We start from the raw sequence: 21,427 nt of genomic DNA, 5'->3' as shown, positions 1-21,427 counted from the left end.
AACTTGATTGGTATCAAGTTGAAACAAAGTGGGCCGGACACCAGTTTGAGTTCTGGAGGTGAAATGGAAGGGGCAGAAGGTGTTGTGAGGAGCTTGGAGCCCAAGCCTTCCATTGATGTTCATGGCTATGATAAAGATACGATTGGTTCAGTGGGAGTAAGATTTGTGAAGAAGATGGAACCAGGCCTTTTGTCTGATCCATGGTCGGTTTCAAGTTGGGTGGAAAAGATGGTGGGTGCCATTGAGTCGGTGAAGGTAACCCTGAGTGGAGGTGTCTGGTGCGAGAGAAGCAGGTTGAGGTGGCCAGGGTCATTGTAATGAAGAAGATGTTGTATGCAGAGGAAGTGGAGGGTGGATCAAGGGTGAGGGATTCTGAGAGGATCCCTGAGAATAGTAGATCTTTGCCAGAACAGAGGGATAGGCCAGAGTGATATATGTTTCAATGAGGTTGGCTTAGCATTCATAGCCATTGTTATCTGCAGTACCGCAGAGATGACACAAAAGTCATAGAAAATAGATGTTGTGGTGGCAGCTGCAGAGAAGTACTTGGGGGTATGAGATTAGATTTCGGAAGAGTTACAGGGTGTGTTGAGTTGTAGTGTCCCGTCCTCTCGGGTCGTTGGCCTGGGGTAGGATAAGACAGGGTTAAAGTAGTGGAATAAGGTGATGGGTTTTAATGAGTGTAGGGTGAGTTAGAAGGGTCATTGAATATATATATTTTTTGAATTTTTCACGTTTCCCCTTTACAATTTTGTATCACAAAGGTAATGGATTCATACTATAGTTCAGTAGAGGGCGATAATGCAACATTTTGGATGCCAACCGTCTTTAAACCGCACAGAAGGAGGAGAAGAAGAAGAAGAAGAAGAATGCACCTGTTCTTTTGTGATTGCTGCCCTGCCCACTATTTAACTGGAAGGAGAGCTATTCCACACAATTGTTTATGCTTTTTCTTTGGTGGTTTTTTCCCCAAATCTTGGGGGACAATTGTTGTTGCAACATGGTTTGGTTTCTGATTCTCATCTGGTTTGTCCAAGGTAGGACCAGTCATTTTGGTTATGTGACATCCTGGTCTTGAGTGTTTTCCATTTGAGGTAGGCCAGGCCGGCCCCACTGCGGACGCCAATTGGTTCACCATGTTATTATCTAACATGTATTATGTTCCCCTTGTGTATTTCAGTGGGCAGTGTTCCCATCACCAATTTCACAAATGCTACTACTTCAAATGCTACTTTCCCTGCCACAGGTAGGCAGGCCTGCATTTGGGACCAGTCATTTAGTTAGGTGACAGGCTGAAAGCTAGGCCTGTTTTCCATGTATATTTAATGTAGGCCAGCCTCACTGCAAAACTGTTCTGTTCCTCTTTATAATATTTTCTTTCTGTATTTCAGTGGACAATTCCACAAACCCCAACAATTCTACAAATGTGACTTTCATTGCCACAGGTAGGCCTCTACTGTGATTCTCAAGTCAATCTCTTGGGGTGATGGGGCCTAAAGAAACAATTCAATCTGTTGTCTTCAAGTTTATGGCTTGTCTATCAAACATATTGATATTCCAAAATAAGTTAGTTCACAATTTCTTTTAGGTTCTACTGCCTCAATGGGGACACGCCACAGACAAAATGATTGGCTTAAAACGCCTGAAACCAGAGAAGGTAACGCATTCATTAGATGAAGCGCACAATCCTGGACCTCTACCATGAGGTCTGGTTTGTAACTAGTACATGTCATGTCAGTGTTTCAGACCATCTCTCTCTTACAGAGGACTTACAGTTCGACCTTGCTATCATGGAGGGAGACATTCTGGTTTCGGTGAGTCTGTTATCCCTGCTTTCTGTCCTGTAACTGCGTCTTTTAGACTGATGAATCTAATTGCTACCACCTTCTGATATACACAGCCTGAAGCTAATGACTCCAAAATCATTCAAGCCAGATTGTTGAACAGAATTACATTTGAACGTGCTCTACCGGTTGTCCATGGTGTTGGTCCTTCAGATGGTCACAATTTAAGCCAATATATCCACAGGAAAATATACAATGCATGCATAATAACCTAAGTGCCAGGTACCGTCACTCTAAAAAGTTGTGTTAACAGTACTTTCCTGTGGATATTTTTAACCATCTGAAGGATCAACACCACGGACCACCAGTAGAGTAAGTTTCAATGTAATTTTATTTAACATTCTGTCTTGTAAAGAAACCTTTAGTGATTTCAGTCATTAATTTCAGTCTGTGTATACCAGAAGCTGGTACAGTACCTTCCAAAAGCATCATACCCCTTGACTTATTTCACATTTTGTTGTTACAGCCTGAATTCAAAATGGATTAAATACAAATTCTAACCCATCTACACAAAATACCCCATAATGACAGTGAAAATGTTTGCTAGTTTATTGAAAATGAAATGCAGAAATATCTCAACTAGTCGCATCCCAGAGTCGATAGTTTGTAGAAGCACCTTTGGCAGCGATTACACCCATGAGGGTCTCTGGGTAAGTCTAAGAGCGTTCCACATCTGGATTGTGTAACTTCTCAAAATCTAATCAAAATTATTGGTTGTTGATCACTACTAAACAACCATGTTCAGGTCCTGCAGTAGATTTGTCAAAACTGTAACTTGGCCACTCGGGAACATTCTGTCTTGGTAAGAAACTCCAGTGCAGATTTGCCCTTGTGTTTTAGGTTATTGTCCTGCAGAAAGGTGAATTATGCTCCCAGTGTCTGGTAGAAAGCAGACTAAACCAGGAATCCTCTAGGATCTTGCTTGTGCTTAGCTCATAACATTTCTATTTTATCCTGACACTCCCCAGTCCGCTATGATTACAAGCATACCCATAACATGATGCATCCATCACAATGCTTGAAAATATGAAGTGGTACTCAGTAATCTTTTGGATTTGCCTGTAATTACACTTTGTATTCAGGACAAAAAGATAATTGCTTTGCCACATTTTCTGCAGTATTACTTTAGTGCCTTGATGCAAACAGGATGTATGTTTTGGAATAATTTTATTCTGTACAGGCTTCATTTTCACTATCAATCAGGTTAGTATTGTAGAGTAACTAAAATGTTGTTGCGTTCTCTTATCACAGCCATTAAAGTCTAACTGTTTTATAGTCACTATTGGGCTCATGGTGAAATCCCTGAGCGGTTTCCTTCTTCTCTGGCAACTGACTTAGGAAAGACACCTGTATCTTTTATATGGACTGGGTGTATTGAAACACCATCCAAAGTGTAATTAACTTCACCACGCTCGAAGGGATCTTCAATGTCTGCTTTTTTTTGACCCATCTACCAATAGGTGCCTTATGCAAGTTTTTGAAACCAACAGGACGTTGTAGTTAAATCTGTTTGAAATGCACTGCTTGTTTGATACCTTACAATTATCTGTATGTGTGGGTTACAGAGATGAGGTAGTCATTCGAAATTCACGTTATTCACTATTGCACAGTGAATCATGCAAATAATAGATTTGTGTGACGACAATTTAAATTGTAGTGGCACGGTTTTAGTTTGAATTTTTCTTAAAGATCTTAAAATATATATAGTTTATAAAACATTAGGAACACCTAATATTGAGTTGCACCCCCCTTTTGCCCTCAGAAAAGCCTAAATTCGTCAGGGCATGGACTCTACAAGGTGTCACGCATTCCACAGGAATGCTGGCCCCATGATGTCCTCAATGCTTCCCACCATTGTGCCCAGTTGACTGGTAGTGGATCTCTAATCCGAAATAGCTCGTTCCATCTCCTCCCACAGATGCCACTGCACTAAGCTGAATTCACTGTAATTTTCGTGGAACCATTCCTGGAGAATCCTAGCCTTGTGGCTTGGGGCATTAACCTGCTGAAAAAATCAATTCACAAATGGATACACTGCTGCCATGGATGCACCTGATTTTCAATTATATTCAGACATTCAAACGTTGCTCAACTTTTATCCAAAGTCTGCCATGAAAAGGCACCCCACAGCATCACACCACCACTGCCACTCACCAGCCTGCAATGTTGACAAACATCATGATGGATGCATGTGGTTTTCTTCATACCCTAGTCCTCCCATCAGCGTGAAATTGCAAGAAAGCGGGAGTCATCAGACCAGACGTTTTTCCAAATCTCCTGTGTGCAGTGTTTCCTTAGTCCACTGCAACATGTTTTTTTCTGAAAGAAGTGGTACTCTGTAAGGTTGTCGGCTGCCATACCCCATTTGTGTCAAGATTCTACGAGTTGAGCATTCTTTGGGCACAAATGTTTTACTGGACGGTCAATTGAATAGAACTGTAGCCCGTCTGTTGCTCTGCACAATTCGTGTCACCCACTGGACTGCCATTGGCTGGATGTCCTTTGGGTGGTGGACCATTCTTCACACACACGGGAAACCGAATGTGAAATACCCAGCAACGTTGCAGTTCTTGACACACTCAAACTGGTGAGCCTGGTACCTACCGTACCCTGATCAAAGGTACTTCAACATTTTGTCCTGCCTATTCACCCTCTGAATGGCATATATACATGATCCATGTCGCAAGGCTTAACAATCCTCCTTTAACCGGTCTCTTCATATACACTGATTGAACAGGTGACCTCAATAAGGATCATAGCATTCACCTGGTCAGTCTGTCATGGAAAGTACACTGTATATTGCTCCATTCTTTTTTCTACATACTTAGTCTGGTTTTAGTCATTTAAGTTAATACTGAAATAGTTTTACCATTTTAGAATTTAAAAACATTCATAGGGGAAACGCAGAAATAACAATTGAATTAATCGGAGGCCTATGCTGTCTCGCGACAGCTGGATTTAAGACTAGGTGTTTTGTCCTACAGGAAGACCGATTAGCTGTGAAGTCACTTTGGCCTGAGAATGAAGGCGTCACTTCTATCCCCTACAAGATCAACGATTATCTGGGTGAGTGTCGAATACAGTAGGAGAGATGAACACTAACACTAGATGTTTTCTAATACAGTGAGAATGATATGCACCGTCTAATGGTAGATTGTCTCTGATCCACACAGTGGACAGAAAGGTAACTATACTAGCAGCGTTCAAGATGATTTCAGACCAGACGTGTATCCTCTTCCACGAATACACCAATGAGATGAACTACATAGACATCATCTCTGGGACAGGGTGAGTCCAAAGTGGACACATTAACACATTCTCTCCTTCCCAGCAGTTTACAGTTAACTCACAACCTCTCCTTCCTTTTTCCTGTGTTCAATCCTTTATTTTTCTCTCTTCCTGTCTTATCCCCTCTTTCTCCTCCATTTCTCTCCTTCTCTCACCTTTCTCTTTCTTCACTTGACTCTAGCTGTGCGTCGTATGTAGGTTTTCAGGGCGGGGCCCAGTCTCTGTACTTCGGTAGAGTCTGTAACGTGGGGAACCTGTGCCATGAGCTGATGCATGCCCTGGGCCTGCACCACGAGCACACACGGCCAGACCGTGACCAATACGTCACCATACAGTGGGACAACGTGGTGCCAGGTTACTCACACCAACACAACATACTAAACCACCTCACGGGCATTACATGTGGATCAGGGGCAGGGCTGGTCAATTTGTCCCCTGAAGAGCTGCAGTGTGTAGGCTTTAGTACTAGCCCAACACTAACATACCTGATTCAGCTTTTTGTGGTCTGGAGTGAAGACCGTACAGAATAACTAACTATTGACATTTAATATTTGATTAGGTACTGCCTAAGTGTAACGGATGTGAAACGGCTATTATGTAGAATTGAACTGAATTCGTTAACTCCTGCGAATTTCTTCTGGCATGATTGCAGCAACCTTGTTTGCTAAATTTGCCTGACGCGAATAACTCTACATTGTCATCTACAGTTACCACCTATTCTGGTGTAAAATATACCTTTTTACAGTTGCCACCCGTAATGGGTATCCTGGGATAACATGTAAGCTCATTTTGAGGGCAGTTTTGTTACATTACCACCCGCAATGGGTTTCATTAGGTAAGATGAAATATTCATGCCTTGAATCATGTAGTTTCCTCCTGCTAGAGGTTCAACTTAATGGTTTCCATCTCAACTTGTATACATCTTCATTCCCCTATATCACATTCACACCCAGCAGTGTCCACCAGTCACATCTGCCTCTTGTAACTCTTTTAACTTCCAGGAAAACAAGAGAACTTTAAGGTGAAGAAAGGAGACACTCAGGACCTGCCCTATGACTACGACTCCATAATGCACTACGGAACGTCAGTCACACTGCTCTCCTCCTTATTCCCACTAAAGTCCTAATTTTACTCACCTTGTTTTTAAACTGCTAGCAATAAGTAAATATTAGTTTTACTGTGACTGTGTACGGTATCCAGCTCCAGTAACATTTCCCTGTGCGTACCAAATGGTTCCCTCTTTAGGTCACTATTTTTTTTACCTGGGCTCTGGTCAAACTATGTGCACTATATTGGGAATAGGGTGGCATTGTGGCGCAGTCCTTGTGTTAAAGTAGCAAGTCCTCTAATCCCCCATTGTTGGGTTTCTCCTGGCAGAAACTACTTCTCATCAAACCGGAACCCCACTATTTACTCCAAGAAGAGGGGAGTCCAGATTGGACAGAGAAATCACCTGAGCCCCCTGGACATAACACGCCTTAACAAACTCTATCAATGTGGTAAAGGCATGCGCACACACACACAGACAGGAAAAATATCAGAATTGGGCTGCCTTTGTAAATGCAGTCATTATCGCACTGTATTCTAACCATGTTCATGTCCTGTTACAGAATAACAATGCACAGTTTATCACTTATTACACCATCGAAGAAGATTTCAACACCGCTGCTGTCGACTGAAGATTCCAACACAAATGGCACTGACATTTTAACTTCTCAACAATGAATAAGTTGAACAAGTCCCTTAAAGCTTTCTGATGTATTGTACGTGTGTTCAGCAGCAGGTCGTTTAATTTGTCCCTTGTGCTCTTGCTGCCTTGAATTAGGCCTATTCCACTGCACTTGTCTTGGAAATGATCTAGACTGAAAATAATCCAGTCAGTGTGATGTTTCTTGTAGTGTTCTATTTCATTCTATAATGGACCTTCTCAGCTATGCTCATCATGCATCCCAAGGTGGGATCAGAGATGAAGTAGATCTAACATGGCAGGAGAGATGACTTAAATTAATGGTGATTAAGGTATAAAACTTGGCTGGCTAGCTAGGCAACAAATTATTTAAAAATGATGATTGCTGTAACAGGACTTAGACAGCAGGGATCATACACCGAAATCAGAATGCCACCCTCTGGAATGGTGTACTACGAAACCTGTTTGAGTTGACAAACTTTGGCAAACTCATGAGCTCAACCATGTATGTGGCTCACCATTTAGCAAGGAATACTAAACAAATATACATATGTATAGACACACTACTGTTCAAAAGTTTTGGGTCACTTGAAATGTCCTTGTTTTTGAAAGCCTTTTGTCCATTAAAATATCAACTCGATCAGAAAGTGTAGACAATGTAAATAACCATTGTAGCTGGAAAATGCTGTGTTATGATTTAAAAAATAATAATAATTTGTGTGTGGAATATCTACAGTTGAAGTCGGAAGTTCACAGACCCCTTAGCCCAATACATTTCAACAAGGTTTAAAAAAATTCCTGACTACTTAATCCTAGTAAAAATTCCCTGTCTTTGGTCATTTAGGATCGCCACCATATTGTAAGAATGAAATGTCAGCATAATCAAGATTTCAGCTTTTATGCCTTTCATCACATTCCCAGTGGGTCAGTTTACATGCACTCGATTAGTGTTTGGTAGCATTGCCTTTAAATTGTTTAAGTTGGGTCAAACATTTTTGGGAGCCTTCCACAAGCTTCCCACAATAAGTTGGGTGAATTTTGGCTCATTCCTCCTGACAGAACTGTTGTAACGAGTCCAGTTTGTAGGCTTACTTGCTCGCACACACTTTTTCAGTTCTGCCCACAAATGTTCTATAGGTTTCAAGTCAGTCGAATAACTTGACTTTGTTGTCCTTAAGCCATTTTGCCACAACTTTGGACGTATGCTTGGGGTCATCGTCCAGTTGGAAGTTGCGACCAAGCTTTAACTTCCTAACATGTCTTGATGTTGCGTCAATATATCCACATTTTCCCCTCATGACGCCATCTATTTTGTGAAGTTCACCAGTCCGTCCTGCAGCAAAGTACCCCCACAACATGCTACAACCAGAATAGAAAGAGAGGGTGGCCCTGGTGCACAACTGAGCAAGAATACATTAGTGTCTAGTTTGAGAAATAGATGCCTCAACTGGCAGCTTCATTAAATAGTACCTGGAAAAAAAACAGTCTCAACAGTCAACAGTGAAGAGGCGAATCCGGGATGCTGGCATTCTAGGCAGAGTTGCAAAGAAATAGCAATATCTGACTGGTGTTGGGGAATAATCAGAATTGGTTGGTAACATAGGTAAGATGTTTTATATTCATCATATGTTTGTAAGTTACTTCTCATCAGAATGTTATTTTTGTATAATACTGTGGCGGCGTTGCAGTTATCTGTTCTATGTCAAGACTAAGTTGCATGGGCCGCAGAGAGGGGAGAGGTCAAGGTATCATCATGTGTAAACATATATTTTGCTCCACTGTGTCTGTGTGCCAGTCACTCCCTACTTTTCCCATCGGGGAAAGGAGGATGGCAGTGTCTGGAATCATTCTATGCTCTCCGTGAGCTTGTCCAGGATTGGTTGTATTTAGAATTGGTTGTATCTAAATTACAATTTGATATATGCCTGTTGATATGGAGGATTGGTTTATGGTTCTGGGGTTTGAGTAAGGAGACAAAGCTGAACGATTTATTGTGTCTATGCTGTCTGACTATGTGTGTTCTTTGCTATTAAAGGAACTCAGCTGCAATGTTTAAGGGGCTCTCAGAGAATTAATTGATATACACTGAACTGATCTGAGAGTCACAGGGTTGTGATAAAGCTCATATAATTAAAGATGGACTTTGATAACTAACTCTGACTTGTGTTGTGGTTTGCGCTCATGATTTGGTAAATGGAGGACATTTCCATGACACTGGCCAATAAAAAGATTAAGATGGGCAAAAGAACACAGACACTGGACAGAGGAACACTGCCTAGAAGGCCAGAATATTCCTTGGGTTTACACCAACCTTACTACTACTGCACTGATCACACTCAAACAGAAAAGGCTGATGCTTGCATTTAATTTTTATTGTAAAGTTGTATGATATGAAGCAGGAAGAATTAACATTCAAAGGCCCATTTAGGGCCATGGCAAACTGCCTATCATAGACCCTCTCCCTCTTCCTCCATGATGTCCTCCAGCAGAACATGGAAGCAGAACATAGAGTGCTCCTGTAAAACAATTATTCCGCCAGGAATTAATCAAACAGACATTGAACGAATGGGATTCACATAAAATACAATTTGTCTGAGAAATTTCAATCATGAGCCCAGGTTGTGGAGCCCCTATCCTCTCATCACAAGCCCAAGCACTTACCTCATCTGCTCTTCTGTGTTTTCCTCTTCCTGCCTCCCTCCCTTTCATCCTTTCCTATTGATGCTTCAACAGACCTCATATGCCACAATCTGTTTCAGGAAAAAAACATCCGAAAGCCCACTCACTTGAGGTGAATAATCACATGAGATCAGGAATTGTAGTGTTTGAGTTGAACAACATTACCTAAACATACTTCTGTCAACACTAATACAGTTGTCTACAGAGAACAGGCTTTGATAGTAAACACTTACCTAATGTAGTCATCCAGCTGTGCTCCTCCTCCAACCCTCCCATCCTTTCCAATTGATGCTTCAACAGATCTGTTTCTTTGGCTGCTCTTTTCATCTATCTGAGACTTGAACAGGCTTAGAAAGAGGACAAAAGGAAACCAAAGCAACTTTAAAAGAGAAGTAGAAGAGGCAGACTTCCTTTCTTTTTGACGTCTGTTGGTTATTTTTCCTGTGCTCTTGGTCTTCTCCTTATCTGCTAATCCTTAGTTATTGAGATATTTATTTTGGCCATATGTCCATCAGAAATCTAATTCAATCTCCTCTCTATTACTCTTAGTGTTTTCACCTCTTTTCTCTGGGTCTCTGTTTATCTTGCCTCCTCCTTGTGTTTTCCATAACTTTCTTTTGATCCACTCAGCTCTTCTTTACTGCTAATCTCATTGACCTTTTATCCCATGGTCCTTCCTGATTCTGTCCATCAGAACTTGAATTCTATATCTCCTACTTCCCTCCTGATAAACCACTCTGGTCTCTCATGTTTCCTCCTCTTCACCCTCAGGCCTGGCTTCCTTATAATTTGTTCCTCCTTTTGCTTATTTTCTTTTTTTTGATTGTTTTTACTCTTTAAAACAAACTCATTTGTTGTTTATTTACATCTATCAACATACCTAGGAGCATTGACTTGTACATTTCTTCTTTTGTCTGCTCCCTTTCTTTTGTCATCTACTGAAAAGTTGTCGATGCCTCGTCCGCCGCTTTCTTCTGCTTCTTCCTTGTTCTCCTCTTTGCAGACTGTGCGTGAGCGGTCTCTGGACGTTGCTCCCTCTCTTCCCTCCGCACAGAGGCGTCAGATGTAGACGCTGTGACCTCGTATGCCACCACCTGTTTTGCTCTCTGTGTCTGTCCTTTTTTCTGACACAGCGCACGCCTCTTTTCTCTTTCAATCTGTGCATTCCTCTCTTCTCTCTCATACAGTTTCTCCATCTCCATTTTGAACCTGGCCTCGTGATCTTTTATTCTTTGAAGCTCTGCTCTCTTCTTATCCTCGTCCCGTATCCTTGTCTGCCTTTTCTGTTCCTCCTTCTCTTGTTCCTGCTGTATCTTCAATCTCCTTTTCTGTTCCTCTTTCCTCCTCTTCTCTTCTTTCTCTCGTGCCTTTTGCTGCATCTCCAACACCTTCATTCTCTCCTTTTCCCTGTTCCTCTCCTCCTCCATTCTCTGTTTCTCCATCTTTTTCTCTTCCTCTGCCCTCTTTTTCTCTTCTTTTGCACGGGCCTTTTGTTGCATCTCCTGCTGCTTTCTTTCTTTTTTCTCTCTCTTTTTCTCTTGTTCTTGTCTCTTTTTCTCATGTTCAATCTTTAGTTTCATCTCTGCCTTCTCCCTTTTCCTCTGCTCCTCTAACTTGTTTTTTTCCATATTTTCTGTCCTTTTCCTTTCCTCCTCATTCAATTTCTTCTGCCTCTTTTCCCACTTTTTGAGCTCTTCGTCCCTGGCTTTTTCCTTCCTCCTTTCAATCTTCATCATCATCTCTTCATTTCTCTTAGCCTCATACTTGAAATATTTGATCCTGTCTGCGTAGCTCATGGAATTAAGTTCTTCTATCCCTCGGCTCGCCATCATAGACATTGCATTGGCGGTTGCAAATCTCCCTTCCATTTTACCACTATCAATCTCCTTCCTGTCCCTCTTACCATAAGGATCCCTGTGTAGACATCTCTGCTGTTGTCCACTCATGCTCTCCTCACTTTCACTACTCCCCTCCTGACTTGTGTCCTCACTCACACTCTGAGACACATCATCCTCAGACGAGCACGAGGGAGTCACAGCATTCTCAGTGATGACGCGGAGCGCCTTGATGTAGTCAGCTTCTGTGTTCACTCTGTGAGCGAGCGGGCACAGCTCCTCGTAAATGGATTTCCATGTGAGTGACTCCTCACAAACCTCGTCAGGCAGGTATAGATCAGATGATTTCCTCTTGAGCACATTCACAACCTCTGCCAGGTCCTGCTGGGTGTCCTCCTGAGTGTCCTCTCGGGCGGCCACTGGCGTGGCCTCTGGGCTGGCCGGGCGCTCGGGGGCTGTGGCAGGGGTATTAGATCGTTTTACTGCAGAGGAGCAGGAGGCCTCAGTGTCATCGTTCTTGTCATCGCTGTTTGCCATTTTCTTCAGAATCTCTTCCTTTCTCTTTTGGGCCATCCTCTCTTTCAGCTGTGCTTTATACATGCTTGCAATTTCTGCTCCTCTCCGTTGAACTTCCTCAGACAATTCCTCAGACGATGCAGTCTCTGGCCTCTTAACCTCATCCTTGACCTTTGCCTGGCCAGTCAATGGGGACCTGGGGTGGACCTGCAGATGGGTCTGTCTCATCCGGGCAGGAGGGCCGGAAGCCAGGAGGTGGGACGGGACAGCAAATCGGTGTGAAGCGTGTGGGTGTGATGTCTTGGACGGAGAATGAGGCCATTTTTCAGGGGAGGTGCAGCTCTGTGTGTCCAGAGGGGAAAGATTGAGTGTTTCTTAGGTGGGTCCTTCTGGGTGCCGGCAGCATGCTGGTCAGGCTCCGATTGGCTGTTGGCGAGGTACCTGTGGTGGTTGTACCAGGGGAAAGCTGGCAGTGTCGGGGAGACGGGACAAATAATGGAGGAGGTGGAGCGCTGCTTGATCACCCCTTTATCCACCCCAATCTGTATGATGACATAGCTTGATGGTTATTGTTATTACTATCTTAAAACAATTACATGTGTATGGGTAATAAATATCATAGAGAAAACACGTTTTATTACTGTGTATTAGCCTATTAGGAAAATGGGAAGGTCCACACTTTTGGAATCATTCAAATTCAGAAATTCTTCCATTCCTTTTCAACTTTATTCTAAGAATGCAGACCTTCCTAGGAATACTACCATTGCAGAATGCAGACCTTCTTAAGAATACTACCAGTGCAGAACACAGACCTTCCTCAGAATACTATCAGTGCAGAATGCATACCTTCCTCAGAATACTACCAGTACAGATTCTATACCTTCTTAAGAATACTACCAGTGCAGAATGCAGACCTTCTTAATAATACTACAAGTGCAGAATGCAGACCTTCTTAATAATATTACCAGTGCAGAATTCTGACCTTCTTAATAATACTACCAGTGCAGAATTCAGACCTTCCTCAGAATACTTCCATTGTGCAGTTATTTTTCTTGCCTTCTTATTTCACTATTCTATCTATTTAGATCTCTTTTCTGTGTATCAGGATTGGGAACATCTAAAGCAACTACAGTATATCTACTTATATGGAAGTCTGATTAAAGAAAAGGGCTCTTGTTACCTCCTCCAAGAGTTGGTGCAGCCTAAATATTTCTCCATACAGCGCCTGAACCTAGCAGACTCAGACACCTGCTCACCACGCAGCATCTGAGGGAAACACGACACGACAGGGCAAAACATAGACACAGCACGGTGAATATAGACAAGGATCCGACAGGGCAGGTACGGAAAACAAGGAGAGAAATAGGGACTCTAATCAGGGAAAAGGATCGGGAACAGGTGTGGGAAGACTAAATGATTGATTAGGGGAATAGGAACAGCTGGGAGCAGGAACGGAACGATAGAGAGAAGAGAGAGCGAGAGAGTGAGAGAGGGAGGGGGAGAGAGAGGGATAGAAAGAGGGAAAGAACCTAATAAGACCAGCAGAGGGAAACGAATAGAAGGGGAAGCACAGGGACAAGACATGATAATTAATGACAAAACATGACAGTACCCCCACTCACCGAGCGCCTCCTGGCGCACTCGAGGAGGAACCCTGGCGGCAACGGAGGAAATCATCAATAAGCGAACGGTCCAGCACGTCCCGAGACGGAACCCAACTCCTCTCCTCAGGACCATAACCCTCCCAATCCACTAAGTATTGGTGACCCCGTCCCCGAGAACGCATGTCCATGATCTTACGTACCTTGTAAATAGGTGCGCTCTCGACAAGGACGGGGGGGGAGGGAAGACGAACGGGGGTGCGAAGAAAGGGCTTGACACAGGAGACATGGAAGACAGGATGGACGCGACGAAGATGTCGCGGAAGAAGCAGTCGCACAGCGACAGGATTGACGACCTGGGAGACACGGAACGGACCAATGAACCGCGGAGTCAACTTACGAGAAGCTGTCGTAAGAGGAAGGTTGCGAGTGGAAAGCCACACTCTCTGGCCGCAACAATACCTTGGACTCTTAATCCTGCGTTTATTGGCGGCTCTAACAGTCTGTGCCCTGTAACGGCAAAGTGCAGACCTCACCCTCCTCCAGGTGCGCTCACAACGTTGGACAAACGCTTGAGCGGAGGGAACGCTGGACTCGGCAAGCTGGGATGAGAACAGAGGAGGCTGGTAACCCAGACTACTCTGAAACGGAGATAACCCGGTAGCAGACGAAGGAAGCGAGTTGTGAGCGTATTCTGCCCAGGGGAGCTGTTCTGCCCAAGACGCAGGGTTTCTGAAAGAAAGGCTGCGTAGTATGCGACCAATCGTCTGATTGGCCCTCTCTGCTTGACCGTTAGACTGGGGATGAAACCCGGAAGAGAGACTGACGGACGCACCAATCAAACGACAGAACTCCCTCCAAAACTGTGACGTGAATTGCGGACCTCTGTCTGAAACGGCGTCTAACGGGAGGCCATGAATTCTGAACACATTCTCGATGATGATTTGTGCCGTCTCCTTAGCGGAAGGAAGTTTAGCGAGGGGAATGAAATGTGCCGCCTTAGAGAACCTATCGACAACCGTAAGAATCACAGTCTTCCCCGCAGACAAAGGCAGACCGGTAATGAAGTCTAGGGCGATGTGAGACCATGGTCGAGAAGGAATGGGGAGCGTTCTGAGACGACCGGCAGGAGGAGAGTTACCCGACTTAGTCTGCGCGCAGTCCGAACAAGCAGCCACGAAACGGCGCGTGTCACGCTCCTGAGTCGGCCACCAAAAGCGCTGGCGAATAGACGCAAGAGTGCCTCGAACACCGGGATGACCAGCTAACTTGGCAGAGTGAGCCCACTGAAGAACAGCCAGACGAGTGGAAACAGGAACGAAAAGGAGGTTACTAGGACAAGCGCGCGGCGACGCAGTGTGCGTGAGTGCTTGCTTAACCTGTCTTTCAATTCCCCAGACTGTTAACCCGACAACACGCCCATAAGGAAGAATCCCCTCGGGATCAGTAGAAGCCACAGAAGAACTAAACAGACGGGATAAGGCATCAGGCTTGGTGTTTTTGCTACCCGGACGGTAAGAAATCACAAACTCGAAACGAGCAAAAAACAACGCCCAACGAGCTTGACGGGCATTAAGTCGTTTGGCAGAACGGATGTACTCAAGGTTCTTATGGTCTGTCCAAACGACAAAAGGAACGGTCGCCCCCTCCAACCACTGTCGCCATTCGCCTAGGGCTAAGCGGATGGCGAGCAGTTCACGGTTACCCACATCATAGTTGCGCTCAGATGGCGACAGGCGATGAGAAAAATAAGCGCAAGGATGAACCTTATCGTCAGACTGGAAGCGCTGGGAAAGAATGGCTCCCACGCCTACCTCTGAAGCGTCAACCTCGACAATGAATTGTCTAGTGACGTCAGGAGTAACGAGGATAGGAGCGGACGTAAAACGTTCTTTTAGAAGATCAAAAGCTCCCTGGGCGGAACCGGACCACTTAAAACACGTCTTGACAGAAGTAAGAGCTGTGAGAGGGGCAGCAACTTGACCGAAATTACGAATGAAACGCCGATAGAAATTAGCGAAACCTAAAAAGCGCTGCAACTCGACACGTGACCTTGGAACGGGCCAATCACTGACAGCTTGGACCTTAGCGGAATCCATCTGAATGCCTTCAGCGGAAATAACGGAACCGAGAAAAGTAATGGAGGAGACATGAAAAGAGCACTTCTCAGCCTTTACGTAGAGACAATTCTCTAAAAGGCGCTGTAGAACACGTCGAACGTGCTGAACATGAATCTCGAGTGACGGTGAAAAATCAGGATATCGTCAAGATAGACAAAAACAAAGATGTTCAGCATGTCTCTCAGAACATCATTAACTAATGCCTGAAAAACAGCTGGCGCATTGGCGAGACCAAACGGCAGAACCCGGTACTCAAAATGCCCTAACGGAGTGTTAAACGCCGTTTTCCACTCGGGGTTTACACCAACCTTACTACTACTGCACTGATCACACTCAAACAGAAAAGGCTGATGCTTGCATTTAATTTTTATTGTCAAGTTGTATGATATGAAGCAGGAAGAATTAACATTCAAAGGCCCATTTAGGGCCATGGCAAACTGCCTATCATAGACCCTCTCCCTCTTCCTCCATGATGTCCTCCAGCAGAACATGGAAGCAGAACATAGAGTGCTCCTGTAAAACAATTATTCCGCCAGGAATTAATCAAACAGACATTGAACGAATGGGATTCACATAAAATACAATTTGTCTGAGAAATTTCAATCATGAGCCCCGGTTGTGGAGCCCCTATCCTCTCATCACAAGCCCAAGCACTTACCTCATCTGCTCTTCTGTGTTTTCCTCTTCCTGCCTCCCTCCCTTTCATCCTTTCCTATTGATGCTTCAACAGACCTCATATGCCACAATCTGTTTCAGGAAAAAAACATCCGAAAGCCCACTCACTTGAGGTGAATAATCACATGAGATCAGGAATGGTAGTGTTTGAGTTGAACAACATTACCTAAACATACTTCTGTCAACACTAATACAGTTGTCTACAGAGAACAGGCTTTGATAGTAAACACTTACCTAATGTAGTCATCCAGCTGTGCTCCTCCTCCAACCCTCCCATCCTTTCCAATTGATGCTTCAACAGATCTGTTTCTTTGGCTGCTCTTTTCATCTATCTGAGACTTGAACAGGCTTAGAAAGAGGACAAAAGGAAACCAAAGCAACTTTAAAAGAGAAGTAGAAGAGGCAGACTTCCTTTCTTTTTGACGTCTGTTGGTTATTTTTCCTGTGCTCTTGGTCTTCTCCTTATCTGCTAATCCTTAGTTATTGAGATATTTATTTTGGCCATATGTCCATCAGAAATCTAATCAATCTCCTCTCTATTACTCTTATAAAGTGTTTTCACCTCTTTTCTCTGGGTCTCTGTTTATCTTGCCTCCCTCCTTGTGTTTTCCATAACTTTCTTTTGATCCACTCAGCTCTTCTTTACTGCTAATCTCATTGACCTTTTATCCCATGGTCCTTCATGATTCTGTCCATCAGAACTTGAATTCTATATCTCCTACTTCCCTCCTGATAAACCACTCTGGTCTCTCATGTTTCCTCCTCTTCACCCTCAGGCCTGGCTTCCTTATAATTTGTTCCTCCTTTTGCTTATTTTCTCATTTTTTTGATTGTTTTTACTCTTTAAAACAAACTCATTTGTTGTTTATTTACATCTATCAACATAACTAGGAGCATTGACTTGTACATTTCTTCTTTTGTCTGCTCCCTTTCTTTTGTCATCTACTGAAAAGTTGTCGATGCCTCGTCCGCCGCTTTCTTCTGCTTCTTCCTTGTTCTCCTCTTTGCAGACTGTGCGTGAGCGGTCTCTGGACGTTGCTCCCTCTCTTCCCTCCGCACAGAGGCGTCAGATGTAGATGCTGTGACCTCGTATGCCACCACCTGTTTTGCTCTCTGTGTCTGTCCTTTTTTCTGACACAGCGCACGCCTCTTTTCTCTTTCAATCTGTGCATTCCTCTCTTCTCTCTCATACAGTTTCTCCATCTCCATTTTGAACCTGGCCTCGTGATCTTTTATTCTTTGAAGCTCTGCTCTCTTCTTATCCTCGTCCCGTATCCTTGTCTGCCTTTTCTGTTCCTCCTTCTCTTGTTCCTGCTGTACCTTCAATCTCCTTTTCTGTTCCTCTTTCCTCCTCTTCTCTTCTTTCTCTCGTGCCTTTTGCTGCATCTCCAACACCTTCATTCTCTCCTTTTCCCTGTTCCTCTCCTCCTCCATTCTCTGTTTCTCCATCTTTTTCTCTTCCTCTGCCCTCTTTTTCTCTTCTTTTGCACGGGCCTTTTGTTGCATCTCCTGCTGCTTTCTTTCTTTTTTCTCTCTCTTTTTCTCTTGTTCTTGTCTCTTTTTCTCATGTTCAATCTTTAGTTTCATCTCTGCCTTCTCCCTTTTCCTCTGCTCCTCTAACTTGTTTTTTTCCATATTTTCTGTCCTTTTCCTTTCCTCCTCATTCAATTTCTTCTGCCTCTTTTCCCACTTTTTGAGCTCTTCGTCCCTGGCTTTTTCCTTCCTCCTTTCAATCTTCATCATCTCTTCATTTCTCTTAGCCTCATACTTGAAATATTTGATCCTGTCTGCGTAGCTCATGGAATTAAGTTCTTCTATCCCTCGGCTCGCCATCATAGACATTGCATTGGCGGTTGCAAATCTCCCTTCCATTTTACCACTATCAATCTCCTTCCTGTCCCTCTTACCATAAGGATCCCTGTGTAGACATCTCTGCTGTTGTCCACTCATGCTCTCCTCACTTTCACTACTCCCCTCCTGACTTGTGTCCTCACTCACACTCTGAGACACATCATCCTCAGACGAGCACGAGGGAGTCACAGCATTCTCAGTGATGACGCGGAGCGCCTTGATGTAGTCAGCTTCTGTGTTCACTCTGTGAGCGAGCGGGCACAGCTCCTCGTAAATGGATTTCCATGTGAGTGACTCCTCACAAACGTCGTCAGGCAGGTATAGATCAGATGATTGCCTCTTGAGCACATTCACAACCTCTGCCAGGTCCTGCTGGGTGTCCCCCTGAGTGTCCTCTCGGGCGGCCACTGGCGTGGCCTCTGGGCTGGCCGGGCGCTCTGGGGCTGTGGCAGGGGTATTAGATCGTTTTACTGCAGAGGAGCAGGAGGCCTCAGTGTCATCGTTCTTGTCATCGCTGTTTGCCGTTTTCTTCAGAATCTCTTCCTTTCTCTTTTGGGCCATCCTCTCTTTCAGCTGTGCTTTATACATGCTTGCAATTTCTGCTCCTCTCCGTTGAACTTCCTCAGACAATTCCTCAGACGATGCAGTCTCTGGCCTCTTAACCTCATCCTTGACCTTTGCCTGGCCAGTCAATGGGGACCTGGGGTGGACCTGCAGATGGGTCTGTCTCATCCGGGCAGGAGGGCTGGAAGCCAGGAGGTGGGACGGGACAGCAAATCGGTGGGAAGCGTGTGGGTGTGATGTCTTGGGCGGAGAATGAGGCCATTTATCAGGGGAGGTGCAGCTCTGTGTGTCCAGAGAGGGAAAGATAAAGTGTTTCTTAGGTGGGTCCTTCTGGGTGCCGGCAGCATGCTGGTCAGGCTCCGATTGGCTGTTGGCGAGGTACCTGTGGTGGTTGTACCAGGGGAAAGCTGGCAGTGTCGGGGAGACGGGACAAATAATGGAGGAGGTGGAGCGCTGCTTGATCACCCCTTTATCCACCCCAATCTGTATGATGACAGACACACTTTTATTACTTAATAGCTTGATGGTTATTGTTATTACTATCTTAAAACAATTACATGTGTATGGGTAATAAATATCATAGAGAAAACACGTTTTATTACTGTATATTAGCCTATTAGGAAAATGGGAAGGTCCACACTTTTGGAATCATTCAAATTCAGAAATTCTTCCATTCCTTTTCAACTTTATTCTAAGAATGCAGACCTTCCGAGGAATACTACAATTGTAGAATGCAGACCTTCTTAAGAATACTACCAGTGCAGAACACAGACCTTCCTCAGAATACTATCAGTGCAGAATGCATACCGTCCTCAGAATACTACCAGTACAGATTCTATACCTTCTTAAGAATACTACCAGTGCAGAATGCAGACCTTCTTAATAATACTACAAGTGCAGAATGCAGACCTTCTTAATAATACTACCAGTGCAGAATTCAGACCTTCCTCAGAATACTTCCAGTGTGCAGTTATTTTTCTTGCCTTCTTATTTCACTATTCTATCTATTTAGATCTCTTTTCTGTGTATCAGGATTGGGAACATCTAAAGCAACTACAGTATATCTACTTATATGGAAGTCTGATTAAAGAAAAGGGCTCTTGTTACCTCCTCCAAGAGTTGGTGCAGCCTAAATATTTCTCCATACAGCGCCTTAATCTCCCTCATGTTTCCTCGCTCAGTTCTCCATGTCTCTCTAGCCAATCTCCAATGGGCGAGGTCAAGGTCATGGATATCCTCCCGCATGCCTAGTTCAACCTGGGTTCCCTTCTCATTTAGCCTCTTCTTTTTCCTCTTCTTCTGGATAGAATCGGTGTTCTCCTTGTCCCGCCTACACACCTTTGGGGCAGTAGGGATATTGAGAATAGAACATGGTGTATTTTATTTTACTCATTGGATTATTATGTGCCTTCCATTGTATTTCATTGATATAGAATATCAATAAGGTATCATGTTGACACTAGATCAAGCCGTAGTTTGTACAAAGTTTACACTGATTGGCCATACATGATTAGTCTGGACCACTTTAGTGGGTCGTAGATTTAGCCTGCAGATGGGACTTACATTAAGGCTGGGGAGTTGTGAGGAGTTGTGAGGCTGGTGTGTTCTGGGCCCGTGAAGTTCAGTAGTTCTTGTGCAGAAATCATCCTGTGCAGTCCGATTTGCCCATGGCTAGAAATGAAAATGATGACAAACATGCAGTCAGAAATGAGGTTATCATGATACAAGCTTGTTATTTTCAATCTTAGAAAAGCTCATAGGCCTATATGTCAAAGTGATGATTTTAAATCACTGGAGTTTTGACTATGGGGGTGGTGAGAGAAAAGATATTCTAACCATTCTTATGATGAGCCTTGGAAAGGAGAACTTTCCCATAGTTTCTTCAATTACAGTAATCCTGAAAAAGATACAATATGGCTTAAAAACATCATATTATTTAAATCATCTAAATTAAATTGTGTCACAAAGTAGGCCTTTTCACACTAAATCACAAGTGGTCACAACTACTTACCACTAAAATAACCATCCAAAATATAGCAATGATTTTGACCCTGAATTGAACTTGTAAGTGTTGCTGTAATATGACAGTAATGCTATGGCAAACCTTTTAGGCTGTCATCATACCAGAAAACAATCGTTTATGACATCACAATTGTGATATAATGTGGTGTCATGGGAAGCCACACCCACCCTGACAGATAACTCAGCAGAGCCACATAGGCCTATTAACCAATTATTCCACTTCTATGTTTGAAATACAGTATATTTAGTACTAGTAAGCTCATAAACATAGTAAAAACCACACTGTAGCAATGTGTATCACTTCACAGCTACTGTCCATGAAGCATCATGAGTGGGTGTCCTCTGATAGCCAGGATGTCTCTAGGGTCTGTGTCCTAAAATGCCATCCTATTATCTACGTAGTGTACTACAATATGATCCGTTTTGTGTTGATATTACATATTTTTTGCTAAGTGAAAATCCTGGGACAACAAGAAAGAAATGCATTCATAAGTTTAAAAAATGTATACATTGTAATTTAAATGTAGATTCCAAGGTAACTCTTGTTGTACCCTCCCTGAAAACAAGGGTTCTTTAGAAACTGTACTACAATACATGTAGAAAATGAACACTTGAACAACTGTTGAGTGGTTGATAATCATCATTGTACATCCCTTTACAAGCATGGACTTTGATGCATATTATGATTGTTTTTATTTCATATATATATAATTGTTTGTATTTCCTGAGGGGTCTCCTGTGTGTA

The 21,427-nt window shown here is 43.6% G+C and overlaps 3 protein-coding genes and 1 long non-coding RNA gene across 4 annotated transcripts; 1 reads left to right on the top strand and 3 right to left on the bottom strand.

Annotated features, from left to right (window-relative positions):
• Window positions 1-880: 880 nt before the first annotated feature.
• On the top strand, window positions 881-7,754 carry LOC124047950 (low choriolytic enzyme-like). The gene is made up of 11 exons (XM_046368302.1): window positions 881-1,037; window positions 1,181-1,246; window positions 1,392-1,445; window positions 1,589-1,657; window positions 1,765-1,814; window positions 4,829-4,910; window positions 5,018-5,132; window positions 5,314-5,486; window positions 6,134-6,215; window positions 6,510-6,631; window positions 6,743-7,754. Exons 1-11 carry the CDS (start codon window positions 944-946, stop codon window positions 6,745-6,747), a joined length of 912 nt encoding a protein of 303 aa, XP_046224258.1. The 5' UTR covers window positions 881-943; the 3' UTR covers window positions 6,748-7,754.
• Window positions 7,755-9,170: 1,416 nt separating this feature from the next.
• On the bottom strand, window positions 9,171-10,300 carry LOC124047949. The gene is made up of 3 exons (XR_006841146.1): window positions 9,732-10,300; window positions 9,481-9,569; window positions 9,171-9,335 (listed from the first exon to the last, which is right to left on the bottom strand). It is a non-coding gene; the product is annotated as an uncharacterized LOC124047949 (long non-coding RNA).
• A 133-nt stretch (window positions 10,301-10,433) lies between these two features.
• LOC124047720 (golgin subfamily A member 6-like protein 6) lies at window positions 10,434-12,200 on the bottom strand. Its single transcript, XM_046368024.1, has 2 exons — window positions 10,986-12,200; window positions 10,434-10,871 (listed from the first exon to the last, which is right to left on the bottom strand). Exons 1-2 carry the CDS (start codon window positions 12,075-12,077, stop codon window positions 10,434-10,436), a joined length of 1,530 nt encoding a protein of 509 aa, XP_046223980.1. The 5' UTR covers window positions 12,078-12,200.
• A 3,748-nt stretch (window positions 12,201-15,948) lies between these two features.
• On the bottom strand, window positions 15,949-20,276 carry LOC124047719 (golgin subfamily A member 6-like protein 22). The gene is made up of 5 exons (XM_046368023.1): window positions 20,224-20,276; window positions 19,768-19,998; window positions 16,480-19,143; window positions 16,229-16,317; window positions 15,949-16,083 (listed from the first exon to the last, which is right to left on the bottom strand). The coding sequence occupies exons 2-3, from the start codon at window positions 19,903-19,905 to the stop codon at window positions 17,188-17,190; spliced, it is 2,094 nt and encodes a 697-aa protein (XP_046223979.1). The 5' UTR covers window positions 19,906-19,998; window positions 20,224-20,276; the 3' UTR covers window positions 15,949-16,083; window positions 16,229-16,317; window positions 16,480-17,187.
• Between the last annotated feature and the right edge of the window lie 1,151 nt (window positions 20,277-21,427).

The sequence above is a fragment of the Oncorhynchus gorbuscha genome, linkage group LG11, assembly GCF_021184085.1.
Source record: "Oncorhynchus gorbuscha isolate QuinsamMale2020 ecotype Even-year linkage group LG11, OgorEven_v1.0, whole genome shotgun sequence".
NCBI classification, from domain to species: Eukaryota; Metazoa; Chordata; class Actinopteri; order Salmoniformes; family Salmonidae; genus Oncorhynchus; species Oncorhynchus gorbuscha.
Note: the sequence above shows the minus strand (reverse complement) of the source record. Positions and strands in the feature narration are given on the sequence as shown.